This window comes from Colletotrichum truncatum, assembly GCF_014235925.2.
Source record: "Colletotrichum truncatum strain CMES1059 chromosome Unknown Contig_0002, whole genome shotgun sequence".
NCBI lineage: Eukaryota > Fungi > Ascomycota > Sordariomycetes > Glomerellales > Glomerellaceae > Colletotrichum > Colletotrichum truncatum.
This window is the reverse complement of record NW_027222399.1, coordinates 4,176,184-4,192,909: the sequence shown is the minus strand read 5'-3', so window position 1 is coordinate 4,192,909 and position 16,726 is coordinate 4,176,184. Positions and strand designations below refer to the sequence as shown.

At 53.4% G+C, this 16,726-nt stretch overlaps 5 protein-coding genes across 5 annotated transcripts; 2 read left to right on the top strand and 3 right to left on the bottom strand.

Annotated features, from left to right (window-relative positions):
* Window positions 1-558: 558 nt before the first annotated feature.
* Window positions 559-1,956, top strand: CTRU02_204081 (short-chain dehydrogenase reductase family; the record flags this gene model as incomplete). Its single annotated transcript, XM_070204320.1, has 2 exons — window positions 559-1,763; window positions 1,845-1,956. The coding sequence occupies 2 exons, from the start codon at window positions 559-561 to the stop codon at window positions 1,954-1,956; spliced, it is 1,317 nt and encodes a 438-aa protein (XP_070062083.1).
* Window positions 1,957-2,139: 183 nt separating this feature from the next.
* On the bottom strand, window positions 2,140-3,264 carry CTRU02_204080 (FAD binding domain-containing protein; the record flags this gene model as incomplete). The annotated part of the gene is made up of 2 exons (XM_070204319.1): window positions 2,140-2,860; window positions 2,924-3,264. The coding sequence occupies 2 exons, from the start codon at window positions 3,262-3,264 to the stop codon at window positions 2,140-2,142; spliced, it is 1,062 nt and encodes a 353-aa protein (XP_070062082.1).
* Window positions 3,265-4,188: 924 nt separating this feature from the next.
* CTRU02_204079 (KR domain-containing protein) lies at window positions 4,189-12,354 on the top strand (the record flags this gene model as incomplete). Its single annotated transcript, XM_070204318.1, has 14 exons — window positions 4,189-4,234; window positions 4,303-4,718; window positions 4,776-4,837; window positions 4,934-5,242; window positions 5,310-6,400; window positions 6,475-7,436; window positions 7,505-7,790; window positions 7,859-8,805; window positions 9,124-9,225; window positions 9,299-9,988; window positions 10,054-10,706; window positions 10,770-11,018; window positions 11,093-11,315; window positions 11,395-12,354. 14 exons carry the CDS (start codon window positions 4,189-4,191, stop codon window positions 12,352-12,354), a joined length of 6,996 nt encoding a protein of 2,331 aa, XP_070062081.1.
* A 1,231-nt stretch (window positions 12,355-13,585) lies between these two features.
* CTRU02_204078 (uncharacterized protein) lies at window positions 13,586-14,017 on the bottom strand (the record flags this gene model as incomplete). The annotated part of the gene is made up of 1 exon (XM_070204317.1): window positions 13,586-14,017. The coding sequence occupies one exon, from the start codon at window positions 14,015-14,017 to the stop codon at window positions 13,586-13,588; it is 432 nt and encodes a 143-aa protein (XP_070062080.1).
* A 1,050-nt stretch (window positions 14,018-15,067) lies between these two features.
* CTRU02_204077 (uncharacterized protein) lies at window positions 15,068-16,726 on the bottom strand (the record flags this gene model as incomplete). Its single annotated transcript, XM_070204316.1, has 2 exons — window positions 15,068-16,408; window positions 16,478-16,726. The coding sequence occupies 2 exons, from the start codon at window positions 16,724-16,726 to the stop codon at window positions 15,068-15,070; spliced, it is 1,590 nt and encodes a 529-aa protein (XP_070062079.1).

Below are 16,726 nucleotides of genomic sequence, written 5' to 3'. Positions count from 1 at the left end.
GGTGATTAATGAATGGCATATCTTATCTTATCCTAATCTCAAACAACAATTCCAAGCTATACTAAAAGCATCTGTTATGTCAGCTGCGAATACTGTCCAGATGATTGTTCCAACTATCAGACCACAAACGAAGACTCACGATGTCATATTCACCCTATGGGGTGCGAATATCTCCCGCGGTCACGTTAATTCGGCAGGGTTGCGTTGCAGAATCGCAGGATTGCAGGATCAGGAGCATTAAAGATCAGAACCAGATCCAATGCAGGGTTAGGTCCTTTTGCATCCGCATCCCCACCCCCACACTACAGCTGCAGAACCGTACCCCTGATTCAGAAATTCGTACCCCTTGCTTGCAGGCCCGGTCCGGTCCGAAGGCTCGCCCGACTAGTGTATACTAGTATAGCGGTCCGCACGGATTTATCCGGTATATAGTGGGTCCCAGGGTAAGCGAGGTGGGGCTGTATACTAAAACTGTGGGGTTCGCGTAATTTGACAGCAAGCATGACATAAGCACTATTCTGTCGAAGATGTTCTAGATTGGGCAGTCTCGGCCGACCAATGCCATTTAATTCTCGGATTTTTCCAGTGACATGCAAATTCATCCATGTGTCAGTCGTCCTCAAAGCTGCGGCCCGGCGTGCCTGGCTCCATGTATGTAATACGTACCGTCTAGGGTGTGAGTACTGTGAGTACTTACTTATGTACTGGCACTTGGAAGGACACTATATTACCTACCCCTCTGGGAGCTTTTGGTTCCAGAACCGTCTTCATACCACCACCCGTTCTCCACACCAAGGCGCACACACCCACGCAATCGCCATGGCCTTCCTCCCCGAACCCCTTCGCATGATCGCGCTGAACCCCAGGCTCTTCGACCTCACTTCGGATGGACCCATAGCGTATGTGGCACGTCAGAAATTAGTCGGATCCCCAGCTCTCCCCCCGGATCTATCACTGCGCGGCAAAACGGTACTGGTCACCGGAGCTACGTCCGGCGTGGGCTGCGAAGCTGCGAGGAAATTCCTCCAGCTGGGTGCACGGCTCATCATTGGCGCCAGGGACCTTGACAAGGCCGAGTCCTTGAAGCAGACGTTTCTTGGCCAAGTGCCCGGCGCTCCCATCCACGTCTCCCACCTGCAGATGGAATCGTTCGACTCGGTCGACGCGTTCGTCAACCACCTTGGCACTCTTGGCATCAGGCTCGACATTGCGCTATTGAACGCCGGTCTATTCTCCCGCGAGCAGCGGCGCTTGAGTGACGGCTGCTCCTTGCTCATGCAAGTCAACCTTCGTTCCACGGCCTATCTTGCGCTCCGCCTGGTCCCCCTTTTGGTACCAATCGGTCATGAGACGGTGGGCGGCACCACGCTTGCGCCCCCAAGCCGCCTCGTGTTGGTGTCATCCGAGGCCCACGCCTGGTCAACATACGACCCACCCAGTCAAGGGGATCTTCTAGCCGAGTTCTGTGATCCCGCAGCCTCCGTTGACCCGAGCTACGAATACTACACCGCCAAACTACTACTCGCCCTTTTCGGACGAGAGTTGGCCAGACGCCTGGACGCCGCGTCCGTGGAAGTTGTGACCACCACTCCAGGCTTCTGCGCCTCCAACTTCTTTCCAGACTCCACCAATCTCCTTACGAAGCTAATCTCCTGGGCCCATGCCCGATCTGCGGAGCAGGGGGGACGCCTTCACGTCCATGCTGCTACATGCACAGAGCCCCATCTGTCAGGGAAGTACATGCGGGATGGCCATGTCAACAAGTAAGTGTGGAAAGCCTTGACATGATGGTTGCCGAGTGAGCGCTACCTGCAACATGATGCTTACTGACCACCGCGGTCTAGACTCTCACCCGTCGCCGAATCTGACAAAGGGGAGAAACTGCAGGGACGTCTGTGGGAGGAGATGGTCAAGCTCTGTTCAGACAGGGGACACAGCTTTCATAGCAGCATCTAAACTAGGTATCTACCCGAAAACCTCAGGGATTCAAGTGGTGGAAGTGAATGAAATTTGTGCCTTCTTGTCCCAATTTTGCTGCCAGTGTCACGATTCTTGATGGATATATCTGATACAATATGCCTAGGCGAAGGAATAGCCTTCGGAAAGGGGTCTAAGAACATGATTTTTTTGATGGTGCCGTCATTTGACTTTGGTCTTCCTCTTGTTCAGACCGTCCTCCCGAAGCGACCATACAATCGCTGTGGTTCCGCCCGGCCCCAGCATGGCTGTGCCAAGTATGAGATATATGGCTAGTTTCAGTGACCCCACAAAATGAAGCATACGCAATTCGCCAAACCCAAACGTCAACAGGACACTAAATGTGAGGATGTAATCCAGTTTCAGGAATGTCAGGATATTCTCGCGCAGAGATGGGGAGGAATGCCCCAGAGAGAAGAGACCATGGAGAAGGCCGTCTGGCTGAAGTATGACCAAAGCAACGGTGTACACGTGGGCAGCAGCTGCCAGAGTTCCAGTCACAGCATATCCCACGTGCAGGGCCGTTCGGCTGACCTCTGAGTGCGGGGTGATGCCCTTTGCCTGGCTTGGGCTGAGGAATTGGGACACGGTGTACATGACTTGGGAGCAGGCTGTGACGAGGATGGGGAAAAGAGAAAATGCAAGCGTCCAAAGCGACTTGACGTAGGGGCCCTGATGAAGAGGGTCAAACATCATGACTGCTGGCACGAGAAAGCCCAAGATATGACTGGGCAGAGCAAAGAGGGCAGCCTTGTGTGGAAGCCAGCACCTCGAGACCCTCTGCCCTTGGTCCTCTCGATCGCGAAAGGTCTGTGTAAAACAGTACAAAGGCAGAGCCAATGCGCTTGTCGCGAGTTGGGAGAATAGACCCCATGATAGATAGCTGCAATCATTCGGAACGTTAACGATGAGATAGATGAGCCGACTGGGTGTCCGGATGGCTTACGACCACGGCGCACGTGTCTGCTTGGATCCGCGCTGTGCCTCGATGAGGAGGATGAAGGACATGACGGAGACATTCGCAAGAAACTGAGCCATGAAGACGCGGCCCACAAGGAAGCCTGCATTGACCATAGGCAGGTTGAAGGCCACCAGAGACATCAGGGCATCATCGATGGCTGCGATGCTGGTGAACGAGGTGGCGCCCTTCTCATTTTCGGGATACCGGCCTTGGGCGATGCCCTCGTTGATGGTTTCGAGGCCACCACTGAGGATAAACGGACCCCATACAAAGATTATTGCCGCAACGGAGAAGAGGGGAAATCCTAGTTTCCAAAAGAACGACATGATTGCATCGGTTGAAAGCCCAAGCGGTACGTAAGATTCGAGTCGGTGTGATGCCTGGTTTAGCCAAGTTGGTCTGCATCTAGGACGGTCCAGATCCATGAGCGGCCGCATCTTAGATATAGGTTCAGATGGCCAAGTCGCTTACAATGCAGGCCTTTCTGGTTTTAGATCTGAGCATTGTCTGACGTGGCCGATTGGCTATTTTGCTCTCGGCTGCATCGCGATAGCATCACCCTTCCGAAATCCTGATTATGCATGTAAGAAGACCTTACTTGATTAGGTAGTCGCAGTATCATAAGGCCCTCACAATATCCTTCGTCGTGTATTCCATTACCCTGCCGGGCCAGAATACCGAATGTGGCTCACGATGCTGATTAGATTGTGGCTTGTCATCCGTTCTAACGTAGGCCAGCCCTTGCAGGGATGGCGGACTTGGATTCTGCATGCAGGACGCTGGTTCATTAGCCGCAGTATTACGTGTTCCTCCGGAGAATGATTGTCCCTGTATACTTTATTTCGCGCTGTACTTTCTCAAAGGACCAAAGGGCTATGTACAGGTACATGGAGCCTTGGCTGGAGCCTATAATGGGGGATATTGCCATATTCTTGCTTTTTGCAACAATGCTTTGTAGCAATGCGTTTTCTGTGGACACCTTGACAGGGGTGGCCATATCTTGATGATCCGGCCGTAGGTGTCTTTGCAGATGATGGCGTGTGAATGTCCGTACGTATTTCTGTGGAGAGAAAGGAAGGAAGACGATGAGAGACTTGCTATTTATATAAACTATAAAGACTAGAAGCAGCTGTACTTGAATATCCAGAAGGTGCTTCCATTTGAGAGTGTGATTCGATGTATGTGGACCTCGGCGCATTCTCCTCTCAGCATACCTATCCAAGCTACAGATACAGAAGGAGGCTGTCATCATGGGTTCCTTGGGTACCAATGAGCCGATTGCCATTGTAGGCATGGGTAAGTACTTCGTTTCGTTAGTTTTTGGGTTGAGAGAAAAGACATCCAACATGACCACTCTCATACAGCATGCCGCCTACCGGGTGACATTTCATCCCCATGCGAACTATGGGACTTTCTCGCCCAGGAGAAGTCCGGCCAATCTGATTTCCCCAAGAACCGACTGAACATCGACTCTTGGTATCATCCAGACAGCCAGAGACCTGGTAGTATCTCCACGAAAGGAGGATACTTCTTGAGTGATGGAGACTCTTTCCGTCATTTTGACCCTTCTTTCTTCCGCATCAGTCCACTAGAGGCAGCTAGCATGGATCCACAGCAGCGGAAGCTCCTTGAGGTCGTATATGAGAGCTTTGAATCGGCTGGCATTGGCCTCCAAGACGTTGCTGGGTCCAACACTGGGTGTTTTGTCGGTAATTTCACTTGGGACGTTGGCCAGATGCAAGCGCGAGACGTGGAGTATAGTGCCCCTTACGAGATGACGGTAAGTGATTACTCGCCGGTGCTCTCCTTCTTTGATCATTAATTCATCGTGTCGCAGGGCGGCGGCTTGACGATCCTTAGCAACCGGGTCAACTATGTCTTTGATCTTAAAGGCCCTAGGTGCGTGTTAATTGTTTACGAAGCAATTGTCAGCTGTGCAAACAACAATGACACTTATGACCACAATTTTGGCTGACAAATCTTCTCTTCTCTTAGCCTCACGTTGGATACGGCATGCTCAAGTACTATGTACGCACTTCATCTGGCCTGCAAGAGTCTCCGGGCGGGAGAGTGTTCGGCCGCGGTCGTCGGTGGCACCAATCTCATCTTTGGGGTCGAACAGCAAATAGGCAGCGTCAAGCTCGGCACACTTTCTCCCACCTCTATATGCCACACCTTTGACGAAGCTGCCGATGGGTACGCACGCGGAGAAGCAGTCGGTTCAGTTTACATTAAAAGACTGTCGGATGCTATACGTGATAACAACCCTATCCGCGCCATTATACGGGCAACGGCCGTCAATACGTAAGCAGTCGTCCTTGCTTAAACTCCATGCAACAACCGAGCTGATGTATTGATTCAATTATTACAGAAACGGAAGGGGCTTGGGAATGAATCGCCCCAGTACCTTCGACCAGGAGGCAGTGATCCGAAAAGCATACGCCAGTGCTGGTCTGGATTTCGATCACACGGCCTATTTGGAAAGCCACGGCACGGGCACACCGACTGGAGATCCTATTGAGTTCTCGGCCATTGGGAACGTCTTTGGACCTCTTCATCAACCAGATACGCCTTTGCTCATTGGCTCCGTCAAGCCCAATCTTGGCCACGGGGAAGCCGCCAGCACAATTCCCAGCTTGATCAAGACTGTGCTGAGCCTGGAAAAGGCCGAGATTCCCGCAACAATCGGCATTCGAACTTTCAATCCTAAGCTCGACTTTCACGGCGGAAGATTGAAAATCGTACAAAAGCTCACCCCGTGGCCTGCCGAGCAAGGATACCGCCGCGCCAGTGTGAACTCCTTTGGCTATGGCGGCGCCAATGCCCACGCTATATTGGATGCGGCAGAATCGTACCTCGGCCAGATATCCACACAAATTCATCGTCTTCCTTCTCCTGAGATCCGAGCACCTCCAACCTCTCCCCAATCCTATTACCTGCTGCCCTTCTCGGCACACAACCAGCAGACACTCGAGAAGAACTTCGCGGCCATGTCAGAAGTCTGCAACACCTTCCACCTCCGGGACCTTGCGTATACCTTGAGCACCGGCCGCAGCTCTCTCCCAGTACGCGGGTTTACTGTTGTCGCCGAGTCCCAAGATGGAACTGTTGGCCATCTCTTGTCCGACACAGTTCTGAAGACCGCAGAGCAGGAGGCTGGAGCACCCGGTCTGGCCTTCGTTTTCACTGGGCAGGGCGCCCAATGGCCAAGAATGGCCATGTCACTCATTGACGAGTACCCATCCGTCCTAGAGTCAATCAAAGAAATGGACGACATACTTGCCATGCTTCCCGAGCCGCCGACTTGGACAATACTGGAAACGCTATCAGCCTCGAAGATGACCAGCAGGATTAACGACGCCGATCGCTCCCAAACCGTCTGTACAGCCGTGCAAGTTTCCATCGTCAGACTCCTGCGATCCTGGGGCATTGATGCCAAGGCGAATGTCGGACATTCTTCCGGTAAGTTCTCTCCGTAATCAAGTCCTTCATGAATCCAAAAGAAAGCGGCCGGGACTAAGGAGACTGCTGTGTAGGTGAAATTGCGGCGGCTTTTGCCTCTGGGTACCTCACCCTGCGCCAGGCGATAATCATAGCCTATCTTCGCGGTCAAGCTGTAGCAAGAAACAACATCCCAGGCGCTATGCTTGCCGTCGGTCTTGGGGCTGCCGAAGTAACCCAATTTATTGAGCCCTTGACCGATATCTGCATCGCCTGCCACAATTCTCCCAACAGCGTCACCCTTAGCGGCACGACTGCAGCTATCGACGAAGCGCACGGTATCTTTTCTCGATTGGGCGTGTTTAGTCGCAAACTGGTTACTTCTGGCAATGCTTATCATTCACAACTCATGTCCCTTGCCGGAATCGACTACGAAGATCAGCTTCTGCAGCGGCTCTCTCATGAAGAGGCACCAACACCAGGTACTACAAGTCCCATCATGGTTTCCTCCGTCACAGGCACCACGGTCACCTCGGGGCTAGATCTGCAATACTGGCGCCGGAACCTGGAATCCCCTGTTCTCTTTTCCCAGGCCGTCCAGAGACTAGTCGAGGAAATGCCGGACGCCCGCCTTCTTGTTGAAATCGGTCCTCACTCGGCCCTGGGTGGGCCAATCAAGGAGATTCGATCCGGCCTAGGGCTCGGTGCCAACCGTCTACAATATTTATCAACTCTAAAGCGCAATAGCAACGGCGTTGAAAACATGTTGAACCTCGGCGGATCTCTTTATCTCTCCGGATATCCAGTGGCACTGAATCGACTCAACGCTCATTGCGAGACTTCTGAGAAGCCGCGCTACATCACCGAGATTCCCCGCTATCAATGGGTCTACGACGAGCTGCACTGGAGCGAAAGTCGCCTAAGCGCCGAGATTCGCTTCCGAGATCATCCTCGCCACGATCTGCTGGGGAGTTTGCTGCCTGGCTGCTCCAAATCATCTCCTTCGTGGAGGAACATCATAGAGCTGAAAGAGTTACCATGGATTGGTGACCACAAGGTATTCAATTTCACGTTATGAAATGACTGTTGACGTCGGAGAGCAAGAGGTTTCTGACAGGAATCTAGGTTGGCGAAGACATCGTCTTCCCTGCCGCGGGCTACATCTCCCTGGCAATTGCGGCTGCCAGCCAAGCCACTGGCTTGCCCTTCCAGCAAAATTCATACACTCTACAGAACGTGAAGATCAAGTCGGCCATGGTGATGAAGCAGGGAGTTGGCACCGAGATGATTGTGGATCTCAGGGTCCTGGAAAGCCCGCACGCCGATTTCGACTTCGCCGTAAGCACAGTCACGGCTGGCAAGTGGATGGTTCACGCCGCTGGGACCATCCGGGTCCACTCAGACTCGATTCGTACGTCTATTCTATCGTTCAAGAACACCAGGGGTCTACGTTTGACTAACCGAGTGCTTTTGATTTAGCAACCGTCTTTGCCAACCAACCCGCCGGATCTTCACTGCAGACACATCCAAATGGCGTAAACCAGGCCACACAGGACCGTCGCTGGTATTACAAGATGGGACAAGTGGGCCTGGTCTATGGCCCATCCTTTAGGACGCTGTCTAATATCAGATCTACAACAACCGAGAACGAGGCAGTGGCAGATGTGACTTCCCATCTAGACGAAGCCTATACCGCTCACGCGTCAGCTTATCTCATTCACCCAACCATCATCGACGCCTGTCTGCAACTTTCAATCATAGCTGCACATGAGGGTGACCCCGATAACCTGGTCAAGTCATATCTGCCTGTTGCCATAGAGCAGATGACGATATTTGGACCGACGATAGGAAGAAATTCCATACAGCCAGCCGCCATACGAGGCCGAGGTATTCCCAAGGGGTTAAGGTCGATCGAAACAGTGGTGGAGTTGACCGACGGCGGCGGAGACGTTCTTTTGGAGGCCCGCCTGAGCTTCTTGTCGCTTGAAAGCAGCATCAACTCGCAGTCCCAATCCCGCGTTCCCCAGCCATACTCGCGCCTCGTCTGGAAGCCTAGCATCAACCATCTTTCCAGTGACCAGCTACGGTCTCTTCTCACCACGCCTGCGCTCAACACGGGCTTTATGGATCCCCTCGGGAATCTGATGGACTTGATCGCCCACAGCGATCCCCGACTGAACATTATTGAGCTCGGCGAAGTCTCAGTGGGTCCCTCGCTGTCCATTCTGTCAGCGTTGCAGGGGGAAAGCGACGTTCCAAACTACGTCAAATACGTCTTCGTATCCACCGCAACGGAACTGTTGACGGCGTCGGAAGACGGTTTCAAGGCATACAAGAACTTGCATTTCCAAGGGTTTGATATGACCAAGGACATTTCGTCTCAGGGCTTCGACGAAGGAGCTTTGGACGTGGCAGTAGCCCCCGCAGTGAGTTGATCATCCCTTGCCATCTACTGCAACAGCTAATCGCTGATAAAGGACCTCCTTGTCCGTGGGGAATTCTCCCAATTTTTGGCCATGTGTGACAGGTTGCTGAAGCCTGACGGAAGACTCATCGTGACAGCAACGTCGAATCCTGAATCCCCTGCTACGAATGGCCAGTTCAGCTTAGAATCTGCCTGGGGTCAACGCCTAACTGAAGCTGGCTTCTCCGGAGCCTGTGAAATATCTTCAGAAAGTACAGGTCCTGGTAGCTTCCCGTCGTTCATTGTGGCCCAGAAAAATCATGGTCACCACAAAAAAAAGCTGAATGGCGTGAACGGTACCCACGAAACTCATGCGGATGACATGGCAAACGGCGTGGAAAAGACAAACGGTGTAGAAAAGAAAGAGACGCCCATCTTACTTGTGAGTCAAAGATTTTCTCCCCCTAATAGTTTCTCTCTCCGAGGCCCATCGTTACTGATCGTATGGAAATAAGCTGTACGATCACGAACCTCACCCTCTGGTCCATGAGATCGAGAAGATCTGCGCAGAACGATTAATCCCAACTAAACGTCTGCCGTTCACGGATTATCCAAACATCAGCTCTGATAACACTCGCACCATCATGCTCGCCGAACTAGAAGCCCCGTTACTATCCCGCATGACTGAAGCGGATATGAAGGCCATGCAACACTACACCCAAACAGCTAGCACCTCGGTTTGGGTGACCAATTCCGATGTTCTGGTCGGTAAAGAGCCAGAGAAGACGCTGGTGTTTGGCATTGCAAAATCCATCATGACCGAGCAGCCTTCTTTCCGTATTGCCAGCATCGACGTTGACCCGGACGCGACGGAAGCTATCCAACTCTCCGCTTCAGCAAGGCTTGTGATGGACTTGGAGGACAAGTTCCACAGGCATGTCGAGGGTATGGACACGGAGGTGGTGGAGAAGCAGGGCATCGTCTACACAAGTCGCTACATTGGGGACGAGGTTGGGAATGCAGAGTTTGCCCAGACCTTCAACCCAGAACCCAAGGTGGCACCTATTCGCGAGAACCTGTCCCTGGCCTTCGACAAGATTGGGCGTCTGGGTAGCTACTATTTCAGCGATACCGAGCCTTCTACAGGGTCGGTAGGGGACGACGAGATTGTTGTCGAGTCCAGGGCTTTCGGGTTTGATCAGACTGTGAGTAAATTTCACGATATCTCCAACCTCGTCACAGCCTCGACGGTTGCTAAATTCCCCCATAGGGCGTGGCGATCGCAAAAGGCCAGAAAAACCACCCCTTCTTCTCGTCGGAGGCGGGTGGTATTGTCTTGAAAACTGGAAAATTGGTCCAGAGTGTCCAGCCGGGCGACCGCGTCGTCTGCTTAAAGCCCAACAAGTTCGAAACTACTGTGGTGGTGAAGGAAGGCCTTTGCCTCCCAATCAAGCCCACGGATGAGTTCTCCGACATCGTCGGCCAGCTTCTTCCCTTCACATTTGCCATCCATACCCTAAGAGAAGCTTGCCAGCTCGACGAGCAAAGCCGGGTGCTGGTCGATGTGACTTCACCTTGCCTGAGTTTGGCCGTCGCGCAGGTTGCCTTGCTCACGACGCCCGATGTCTACGCAACTTGGGCATCTGAGGAACAAAAGTCCATGCTAAGCAATCTCCCAGGGATCAAGCTGGTGGAGCTCTCTTCTCTGCCGGACATCTCTGTCTCAATCATCGTGACGAATGGAGAACTTGAAATGGGTGCACCTCTGAGGAGGATTGCGGATCGGGCCGCTCGCTTGGCTCTTTTGGCCGGACGCTCATTTACCGACCTCGCAGGACTTTCCAGCTCGCTGATGGAAAAACAGCTGAGGATTAGCTATCACGATCCAATGCAGATGACATCTTTGGGTGACGGCATTTCAAAGTAAGTTAGATCCAGCTCCCCACCTTGGCTCTAAGCACCTTGATTATTAACACGTCATTCCAGGGCTCTGCAGCAGACAATGCAGTGCTGGGGCAACGGGGCCATAAAACCGGTCCCATCGCAAGCGTACGACTTGTCCAATTTCGCCGAAGCGGCGTCATCCATCTTCGCAACTCAAGCACAGGCTGTGTTGACCTGCTCTCCTGGGGCCACAAAGGTGCCTATCAAGAGCCTTCCCAGGCCCTTGAAATTCGACGACAGTGCCTCTTACCTTCTCATCGGCTGCCTGGGTGGCCTTGGACGTAGCCTAACGTGGGTATTATCCGGCATCCGATTGATTTGCTCCAAGCCTCTGGTATGAGTTGCTAACGTCTTTTGGCTTCCAGGATGTGGATGATCTCCAGGGGGGCGCGGAACTTTGTCTTCCTCTCGCGCAGTGGTGCAGACAAACCAGAGGCGGCAGCCTTGGCCGCCGAGCTCAGGGGGATGGTTGGAGTCACGATCCAAATTGTTCGCGGCGATGTGACCAAACGCCAAGACGTCGCCGCCGCGATTGCAGAAGCAAGGCAACCCATCAAAGGCGTCGTTCAGGCGGCCATGGTCCTTCATGTACGTTTTATTATCTTATGTCTAAACCGAGAAGCAAGACCAAAGAAACTGACAAGCCCCCCCTCGACAAAACAAACAGGAGCTTCTCTTCACCGAACTCACCCTTAAGCAATGGAAGCAAGTCATCGACTCCAAAGTCGCGGGGACCATCAACCTGCACGAGCTGCTGCTGGACCACGACCTCGACTTCTTCGTCATGTGCTCGTCGGTGCTGGGCGCCATCGGCGCCGCCACGCAGAGCAACTACGCGGCGGCCAACTCGTTCCTGGACGCCATGGCGCGGCACCGACATAGCCTGGGCCTCCAGGCGGCTTCGGTGGCCCTGGGCATGATCCTTGACGTCGGCCACGTCGAGGAGCACCCCGAGGTCGAGACGGCCCTGAAGCGCAACGGCATGTACGGCATCGGCGTCTCTGAGTACCTGCATGCCATGGAGCTCGGGTGCCGACGGCGCCAACGACCACAGGACGGTGAGCACCCGTTGTCCATCACCACTAATGGTACCACTACAGCCACCAGCTCTGCGCCGCCGCCCGGTTGGTGGGGTTATTATGATGCAGCCGCCGCCGCGCACATCGTCACCGGCATGGACCCTACGCGGGTGACGCGCGCAGGCGGCAAGGGCATGTGGCTGAGCGACAACCGGCTCCGGAACTTGCTGCTTGCACTGGGCGATGACCAGAGCGGAGCGGACCCGGAGTCGTCATCGTCGTCTTCCTCGCAGAGCGTCACGGCGCGGTTGCGGGCCGCAGCGGCGGAGGGGGAAGGCGGTCGCGAGGCCGTCAGAATGGTGGTACAGCAGCTGTTCATGGAGAGACTTTCCAAGCTCGTCCTGCTGCCTGTGGCCAAGATGACGCCCTCCAGCCCGTTGTCTCTCTACGGCATGGACAGCATGATCAGTGCCGAGCTGCGTAGCTGGGCCTGGAAGGAGTTCAAAGCGAATATTCCGTTTATGAGCCTCCTGGATCATTCGCTCACGTTTGAGGGGTTGGCCGAGTTGGCAGTTGCGCTGATGGATGCGGACTCGGGGGCAAAATGATTGTGTTGGAATGACCAGCCAGGCTGGTGGGCAGCCCGGCCCGGGGCCACGTGACCCTCGGAATCGGCCAATTAGATAACCCGAGGCTACGGCCTTTTATCTAGTAGGCCTGCCTACCTACTTAACAAACGAAAAAAACATCAACAACAGCGAGAACGAAATTTTTGAAAACAGCATCAAATTGATCAAACCACGCCCGCTCGCGCTCTCAGAGGTCACTTTGGGCATAATGTCATCCTCGGCATTGATTCTGCTCCCAAAGAGCCTGCTCGTGGCCGCGGGCGGGCTCTGACCACGAAAAATTCGAGAGCAAGCCACAAAGTATGACACGTCAATAGACAACACCATCGACACCACCGCGGTTGAGTCACGGGCTATCACGTGAGCACAACGACCAAGCCCAAACAAACATCAACACCACAGCCACCGATAGGTTATGGGTCGCCTATCACCCCCGACAAAGTTTGCAACGTCCCGCGACAACAACGACGACAAGCCCGACAGAACGGTATCACCTCCTGCATAGAGAAAGCACCAGACACCAGGCATGCTACGATCGATGCCACAAAATACTACAGTTTGCAGACAGATTGGTCCCCTGTCGCCCCCTCCGCGAAGAAGGATTGTCGCCCCTTCAACGTATGACAATGTCTGCGGAATCTGTGTACGAGCTCTCATACTTAGTAATCGGACGAATCGAAGCGGTTGGAGCATTGTGTTTTGCGGATTGAGTCCGACTCCAGGCGGTGGATGGAGGTGGTGGTCGAAAGATGGAAACATAGAGCCACATAGGAACCCAGCATGAGGCAACAAAAAGATTTACAGATTCAACTGAGATATAGCACATGCGAGTCTGAGAGGATGCGGACAAGATAAAGAGACGAAGCTGAGGGCTGGGGGGAGACTATAGGTATACAGAACCAGACATGGTGCCTAGCACCAACAGAACCGAAGTAGGAGGACGCGAAAGAAGGATTCTAGAAGGCAACACCAAGCGAGAGAGCAGGCAGGAGGACAACAATCTTCAACAGAGGGCATAAACACACAAGAATAGATAGCATAGTGGGAGCTTGGGGACAGCTGGTCCTGATCCAACAACAGGGCGAAGTGGGGCGTCGCGGTTTATCGTCGATGCTTCGGCTGTCTGCCAAACCCCGCTTTCCGGGCATAGCTGCTAGCATAAGAGCGGCTTCATAACCGTGTAGGAATCAATCAATCAATCAATACCTACTTAACAAGACAAATGTGAAAACATCAACAACAGCGAGAACGAAATTTTTGAAAATCGGAGCAAAAACGGCCCCAAATACGCGTGCTCGCGGCCACAGAGCCCCCTTCGATGCAATGCCATCCTCGGCCTTGATTCTACGTCCCAAAGGGGCCCAAGATGGCCGCAGAGCACGCCCCGACTACAATGAAAAACTTGAGAGCAAGCCGCAAAATACGACATATCAATAGACAACACTGTTACCACCACCACAGGCGAGCTACAAGCCGCTACACGAAGCACTAAGACTGCGCCCAAACAATCAACTTCAACACAACAGCCGCCGACAGGTTTTGGGTCACCTGTCACCCCCGACAAAGTTTGCAACGTCCCACAACGACGAAGATGAGTCCGACAGAACAGTATCACCTTCCGCACGGAGAAAGCACCAGGCATTAGGCATGCTACGATCGATGCCACACAATACTACAGACCATAGACAGACTGGTCCCCTGTCGCCCCTTTTGCGAAGAAGGATTGGTGTCCCTTCAACGCGCGACAATGTCTGCGGAATCTGTACGGGAGCTCTCATACCCAGTAATCAAACATGTCGGAGTCAGTAGAGCATTATGCTTCGTGGAAGACCCTTGGGCCAATGTGGTAGAGGGCAATAGTGGTCAACAGGCAAGAAACAAGAGGCCATATAGGAACCCGGCAGGAGGCAACAAAGAATTTACAGATACTACTAAGAAAACGGCATATACAAGTCCGGGAGGATACGGACAAAACAAAGAGACAAAGCTGAGCGCTGGGGGGAGACTGTAGGTACAAAGAACCAGATACGGTGCTACCAGCACCAACTGAACCGAAGCAGGAGGACGCAAAACAAGCATTCTAGAGAGCAACACAAAAGCGAGAAAGCAGACAGGAGAGCAACACACTTCTTCAACAGAGGGCACAAACACACAGAATAGAGAACATAGTGGGGAGCTTGGGGATAGCTGGCCCTGATGCAACATCAGGGCGAAGTGGGGCGTCGCTGTTCATTGTCGACGCTTCGGCTACCTGCCAAACCCCGCTTTCCGGGCATAGCTGCTGGCATAAGAGCGGCTTCATAACCGAGTAGGAATAAATCAATCAATCAATCTACCTACTTAACAACCTGACTAATATAATGTTATATCCGTTAACATTCGCAATAACCGCCTATTAGGGCTGTTCGCTACCCGTTGACCCTTCCCCTTCGTCCCGGGACCCCTGTGATACCTATAGATTGAGACAAGAGTGAGGAATAGGTAATTAGCTGGGAACATTTGTCACGCAGCTCAGCTTTCATTCATACAAGACAAAATGAACCAGTAGAAATCTTTTATTTTCTTCTTCACCTCGTCTGTTTTCTTATACGGTAATCACATATAGCCTCCTTCTGAACACCAACAATGAGATTGTCAGAAAGCTCCTCAATGAACCATCTACTTTCCTACGTGAGTCAAGGTCCGGCGGCCACTAAAGACGGGGTCCCATATCTGCAAAGGATTCTTCAATCTTGCTCCAGATCTTAGGAGGCAAACTTCCGTTGATCCAGTAATCTCCCGCCCGTGTTCCAAACAGGAAGAAGGTATTTCGATCAAACACGTTCTCTCCCGCCAACCCTTGCACGTGGTAGTAGACCATCTTGCCTGGGGCCGCAGGCTCTCCCGACGAGTCAACCCAGTGCTGCTCAGGTTGGCCACTTCTTCCTGCACGACCTTCGCGGATCACGGCAGGCCTGAAGTCCAACTTTTCAAAGAACTCTGCCTTGGTCAAGTTGGTCACAATGATGATGAAGCTGCTCGTGTCCCCAAAGAATGCCGGTAGGCCGTTTTCCGCAATCGAGAGCCTCTCGAGGCGGTTCAGCGCAAGGATCTGGCCCTCGGACGTTTGCGTCTTCAGCGTGTTCCGAATGGCCATGGCCGTCTTCCCGACCCCGTCCTCCGCGGACACCATATCCTGAGCGTTGAGAATGGCTGAAAGGATCGGCGAGGCGTTCATAATGTACGCGCCCTCTTCCGGAGACACGGGGAAGACCGAGGGCATCCGACTGCGCGCATCGATCGGGGTCATGACGACGACAGTCCGAGTCGACGACGGGGATAGCTCCTGGGCAGCCATGCAGGACAGCCACGCCGCCACCACGTCGCCGTCGCTAATAAAGGGTGAAGGAGCACCCGATGGCTTGCCTTCTTGGTCGGCCGCGGCTTGCAATGATGCCATGGCATCGGCCCGCATCTGTTTTACTGCCTTTCGTGGCAGATAGACTGTTCTCGTTTCCATTTTCGGCCACCAGATAATGTCCAAGACATAGCGCAGACCCCAGAAGAGCATGCGCATGCCCGTCATGTGCTGACTTTCGAGCACATGCTTTTCTTGGAACCTGGGGTCCATGCTGGCTGCTGTCATTGGATCCTCGGTGGAGGCAGCCAGCATGGGCGGGACTTTGTCGTCCTGTCCGGCGAGAACTAAACTCCAGGCATAAACGATGTCACGCAGACCGACACCGTCGCATGCAATATGGGGCCATGTCAAGGAGACGAGCGTTGTGTCTGTAAAGGAGACGACGTGCAGGGTGAGCTGTGGCACATCCTTGTTGAGGAAATCATCCAGCGTGTGGGGTGCTTCGGGTGAGATGCCAAACACCTTGAAGTCTCCATGATTGGCTTGCAAAGATGGGGTCTCGGAAGGTCTGGGTAGCCGGGACGCAACTGGGTGTTCGTCGAGGCTCATTTCGAACGAGACTTTGGAGAAGTTGACAGCCGGGCGCTCTTCGTCTGTTGACAGTGGGACATGGATTTCCAGCTTGTCGTTTTCCTGCCCGGCCACCATGTCAGCAAGGATTGAAGGACGATCTGAAGGACGATCGGATGAATATATAATTACATTTAGCCGGATGCGTCCGCGCAGCTTTCTCCATCCGTCATCGCGCAACACTAGTCGGGCAAGACTGCGATGCAATTTCTCAGCGTCGAGGACATCGTTGAAACGCATCGTCCAGCACATGATGGCATTGCGAAGCATAGGTGTGTCGTCGAAGAAGAACACGGGGAGGACCTCGTCCGTGGCAACACGGTGTAGCATGGTCTTCTTGGCCTTTCGGCCGGCAATGAATGTGGTGAGCGCCTCCATCAT